Here is a 5,221-nt window from a genome sequence, read left to right as displayed (position 1 = left end):
GCCGTCGGTTACGGAATGCGAGAGGACGCTGGGAAGGTAAGAAACAATTTGATCTCTATTCCCTTTTTCATGGATCCATCCTGATGGGATGGGACTTCTAAGTACATCTTCTTCGGCGTCCGCGGCCAAAAGGTCAGGATCTACAGGAGGACTCACAGCCTGACGAATCCAAAACGAGGATCTGAAGAAGAAAATTGGACGAGAAAATTGATCATGATAATAATAATAATGATAATAATGATGATAAAATAATAATAACATCAGGAAATGGGCTAAGATGTTGCAGGTGTAATATTGGGGAAATAATGTCAATAAAACCAGACTTTTTTGTGTATTTAGTGCGAATCAGTCTCGAAATTAACGTATAATAGAGTTATTACACTGTAAAAACATGTTATGTCAAGCAATGAATAGGCAGACGTGTCCAAGTAGTGACCAGGAAATCCCATATATAAATATATATTTGGATGTAAATACATTGTAATTTCTCTAAACTAATCATTCAACATTCAGTACATTTATATATTTATGTAGCCTTTTTTTAAAAACGATGGCAATAAGCATGTAATAAACATGAAATGGAATAAAAAAAAACATGAGAGGTTGATATCAACATCGATATCAATTTCAACTTTGGCGAAAAATAGTTATAATATTGTGATAACATAAATAGTAATTTCTGTAAATTAATCATTTTATATTCCATATGATTGTATATTTATGTAGCCTTTTTTGAAAATGCCATTTGAGGTTGTCAGAAAAAGATACTCTACATCAAAAGCAATTATTATGAAGCCTATATATAATTTAAAAAAATGATGCAATAAGCGTGTAATAACCATGAAATGAAAAAAACAAAACAAAGAAAACTGTATGAAGGGCTCTCAGAAAAAAGAGATTCTACATCAAAAAGTAAGAACTAACATTGAAAGTAGCATTAAATAGTTATAACTTTATAATAACACATTGCACATTAGATAAATAGCTATTTATCTTGGTAAATAATTTTATATTCGAGATGACTATATATATATTAGCCTTTCTTAAAAATGGCATGAGAGGTTGTCAGAAAATTGATTCTACATCAGAAGCGATTATTAATATCACAATTATAGACTTGTAAATATAAATAATTATTACATTGTAATAACACTCTAGTGCCGGATGATGAATTAGCAGAAGCGTACCAGTAGTGACCAGGAAATCTTTCATATATATATATATATATATATATATATATATATATATGTATATATAATTGCCCCTCCACCCCGCCTAGATGTCCCGGGCCAAAGCCGCCCCCCCGCCCGGCTGCACCCTGGACATCAGCGACCCCCAGGTCCAGGAGGCCGCCATCAGGATCCAGGCCTCGTACCGCGGACACAGGTGGATGCCTCACTGCCCCTGCGCTGATATGATGTTATTACACTTTTATTACATGGCCTTATTACACGTTAATAACATGACATGAAATAACATTGCAGCATAACAACATAATGTAACATGACATTATTACTCATTATTCACACATAATCATAGCATTACACAATATAATGTAACATTATTACTCACAACACAATATAATATAACATTATTATTCATTGTTAACATAATATAACAGCGTGACATAACGTGACATGACATTATTACTCAATAAAAGCATAACATATGAACAAAATTACTCATGAATAGCATAACATAGCATGATGTGACATGACATGAAATAACCTCATAGCATGATATTATTACACATCATTGACATAATTACATGCTAATAAGATAACATTGCAAATTGATGACTTGTCGTTATCACATGTTAATAACACAACAATATCGCACTTCAATAACATGACAATGTTACACACTCCTGACATAATCACACATTAAGGGCCTAAAATAAAGACAGCTTTAAAGGACACAGCTTTATCACACGTTAATAACACAACATTATTTCATGTTAATAACACATGTATTACATATATATGACAATGTAATTTCCTGCTGTTTTTTTGAGCTTCATTTTACATTTTTAATTCTTGGTGGTCATCATAACGCATATCTCTGAAACATCCCAGCTTACATTTCCACCCCACCCCCCCCGAAAAAAAAAAAAAAAAAAGGTCCCGTAAGGAGCTGCGCGAGAAGGGCCCGCCGCGGATCCTGCAGGACCTGAAGGACGTGGTCCTGGTGGAGGGTAGCGCCGCCAAGCTGGAGTGCCGAGTCAGCGCCTTCCCCGACCCCTTCATCGTCTGGCTGAAGGATGGCCGGCAGCTCCGGGACGGGCCCAAATACCGCTACGTCTTCGAGGACCCGGACGTGGTGGCCCTGGTGGTCCGGGACGGCGTCCTGGATGACCTGGGACGCTACACTGTTGCTGTCAAGAACCCCTTCGGAGAAGCTTCTGGATCAGCCTGCATCCTGGTGGAGGGTGAGGGTGAAGATTGGTTAAAGGCGCTACTATGACCTTCTACTCACGTGTGTGTGTGTGTGTGTGTGTGTGTCAGTTCCCGCCAAAGTGTCCAAAGGCCCCGAGAACCTGCAGGCCAAACGTGGGGCGACGATGGTCCTGAAGGCAGAGATCAGCGGTGAGCCGCCGCCCGACGTGGCCTGGCTGAAGGACGGCGAGGACATCGAGGAGGACGACAGGTGAGACGCTTTAAACACTTTATAGCCTTGACTATGACACTTTATAGTTTTATTTGGAATTTCTTATCCCCCCCCCCCTTTTTTTTCACTGTTTATACAATTTCCTACTATTATTTATTATTGTTATGTTTTACTTGAAACTCTGGCACAACAATTACCTTCGAGATAAATAAAGCTGTTCTTATTCTTATTTTTATTGAACATCTGCTTTCCTTCTCAGAAGATCCGTGGATCCTGTCGTGGTTTTTAATCTTCTCTGATCTCCTGAGATTATCTTGTTCTTAATCCATGATCGCTTTAATCCCTGCTTTCCTCTGGCTGGCTCATCTTCTTTGATATTTGTCATAATTTCTTGGGAATTAAATTGAATTGTGGCGGATTTTGGGATTATTTCTGCTTCTTGTCAGTTCATGTTCTAGGATTGTGGTATTTTTTGGATTTAATCTCTTGGGATCGGGGAACTTTTGAGCTGTATCTTCCGTTTGTGGAGTTAATCTAATTTTTTACTTACTTTGGGGTTAATCCAGTGCTGGGATCTAAGTGCAGGATCAGTCGTTTTTTTTTGAGACTTAATCTCTTGCATTTTTGGCAAATTTCTTCAGATTGGCCTCATTTGGAGTTAATCTCCTGGGAATAGATTTGTGTTTGGCCTTATTGAACTTTAATTTCCAGGATCTTCTTTGACGTCTGCGACACGACCACCATCCTGACGGTGAAGAACGCCCGGGTTTCGGATGCCGGCAGGTATGAGGTGTTCGTGGAGAACCACCTGGGGACGGACCAATCCTTCGCCTGCATCCACATCATCTGAGCACCCGACACACCCGAAAACCGCTGCCTGGTGGCGACTAAGAGGCACTGCTGCCGATTGTCTACAAACCTGTAAATAAACAAAGCTCAAACTCCCAGTCCGGCCTTTCTCTCATTTATTCATTTCCTAAACTTTTCCAATAAAAAAAGTCCAGGAATAAATAATGGGTAATAACAATTATTAATATTCAAATGTGCAGAGTGAAGGCTTGTTTATTTTATTTTATTTTATTTTATTTTATTTTGTTTTATTCTATTTTATTTTATTTTATTTTATTTTATTTTATTTAGAGGGATAGGGAGCCAATCCCTGCTGTTATTGAGCCTAGAGGCGGGGTTTATCCAGGAAGTGTCAGCTGTCAATCATACAGAAACATCCAATTAATGAAGCCCTGATGAACCTCTAAATGTTTGCATGGCTCCACAAGCTGAACCTCATTGATCAAGCTGACCAGGAGGTAAGTGTTCTGTGTGTGTGTGTGTGTGTGTGTGTGTGTGTGTGTGTGTGTGTGTGGTTGTGTGTGGTTGTGTGTTGTTGATGAAGATGAGGCCACACCTATGTGACCCCGTTGCATTTAAATCCTATTATGATCCTATAATATCCTATATTATTAAGCTTATTATCTTATTTAGTAATTTAAATTGATTTTTTGCTGTATTTTTCACTTATATTTTACTCCTCCTGGATATTTCAGGGTCCGAAGTTTTTTTTTTTTTTTTTATTTTAAAAATCGAATTTACGTATTTGGATTTTTCAAGAATGGAATCCCATTATCATTTCTGATGTATCAGGATATTCAAGATATGCAGATTTTCGAGGAGAGCAGCCAGGAGGGGACGCTGCTGTCCTGCTGGGTGGGGATGAAAATTATTAACTTCCTTCTGTTATTATTATTATTATTAATTTTATTTTTATATTTTCTTTTTATTCTAATTTTAACAATATTTTATAATTATGTTAGATTTTTTTCATTTTTTTGTACTTTCTCATATTTGTTTTCGTTATTCCCTGCAATCATTTTGTTTCATAACTTGTAGTTGCTCTTATTTATTTTGATTGCAGTTATTCATTATTTTTTTCTCATAAAACTATTTTTTACTATTTAATCATTCTCACAATATTTTGAGAATTTATTTTATCATATCTTCCTATGATTTTTTTTCCTTCATTATAAATATTTTCTTTTTTCATGAAATCATTTTATTCCACTACTTTTTGCTACTCTTATTTTCATTTCATTTTTCCTTTTGTTTTATTTTCTCTCACCCACTATTCTTTTCTATTTTATAATCATTTTAACAATATTCTAAGTTTTTATCTGTTTTTTTTTTATTTACTTTCTCATTTATTGTCTTTTTCATCCCATTTCATCATCATTTAAGCAGAGCATTTTTTTTCCAAAATTACTTTTATTCTATTTCAATATCTACCTTCACATCACTTGGCATTTTATATTCCCTGCTAATTTGAGGGGAGCCTTATTATTCCAGTGTTTTCACACTGCTTCCAAACAAACAAACACATATGGTTTTAACTTCTCTCCATCAGGGGGGCAAAGCCAGAGCCAAAGTCAGCTTTTTTGGTTTTCTGGTGGATCATTAAAGTTTGGATTTTTTTCATAAATACATAATCCGATGAGATGAGATGTACTTTAATTATCCTTTGCTTGGGAAATTGTTTAGCAGCAACAGCAAGAACTACAAGGACAAGCTAGCTAAAAATATAAGTATAAATAAATAAATAATATGTTTGAAAAAAATGTAA

At 36.0% G+C, this 5,221-nt stretch overlaps 1 protein-coding gene across 1 annotated transcript; it reads left to right on the top strand.

Annotated features, from left to right (window-relative positions):
• Window positions 1-3,554, top strand: LOC147234763 (SPEG neighbor protein-like). Its single transcript, XM_086144598.1, has 5 exons — window positions 1-36; window positions 1,280-1,386; window positions 2,121-2,428; window positions 2,505-2,646; window positions 3,319-3,554. Exons 1-5 carry the CDS (start codon window positions 16-18, stop codon window positions 3,455-3,457), a joined length of 717 nt encoding a protein of 238 aa, XP_086000724.1. The 5' UTR covers window positions 1-15; the 3' UTR covers window positions 3,458-3,554.
• The last annotated feature ends 1,667 nt before the right edge of the window (window positions 3,555-5,221 follow it).

This window comes from Fistularia commersonii, chromosome 4 (assembly GCF_037954325.1).
Source record: "Fistularia commersonii isolate RoL2024-O1a breed Wild chromosome 4, RoL_Fcom_v1.0, whole genome shotgun sequence".
NCBI lineage: Eukaryota > Metazoa > Chordata > Actinopteri > Syngnathiformes > Fistulariidae > Fistularia > Fistularia commersonii.
Note: the sequence above shows the minus strand (reverse complement) of the source record. Positions and strands in the feature narration are given on the sequence as shown.

Excerpts from the sequence above, each read along its gene's own strand:
- LOC147234763 (XM_086144598.1), top strand. The coding sequence starts at position 16 with ATGCGAGAGGACGCTGGGAAG. Across the intron at positions 1,387-2,120 it reads GCCTCGTACCGCGGACACAG|GTCCCGTAAGGAGCTGCGCG; the intron begins GTGGATGCCTCA and ends AAAAAAAAAAAG. Across the intron at positions 2,429-2,504 it reads AGCCTGCATCCTGGTGGAGG|TTCCCGCCAAAGTGTCCAAA; the intron begins GTGAGGGTGAAG and ends TGTGTGTGTCAG.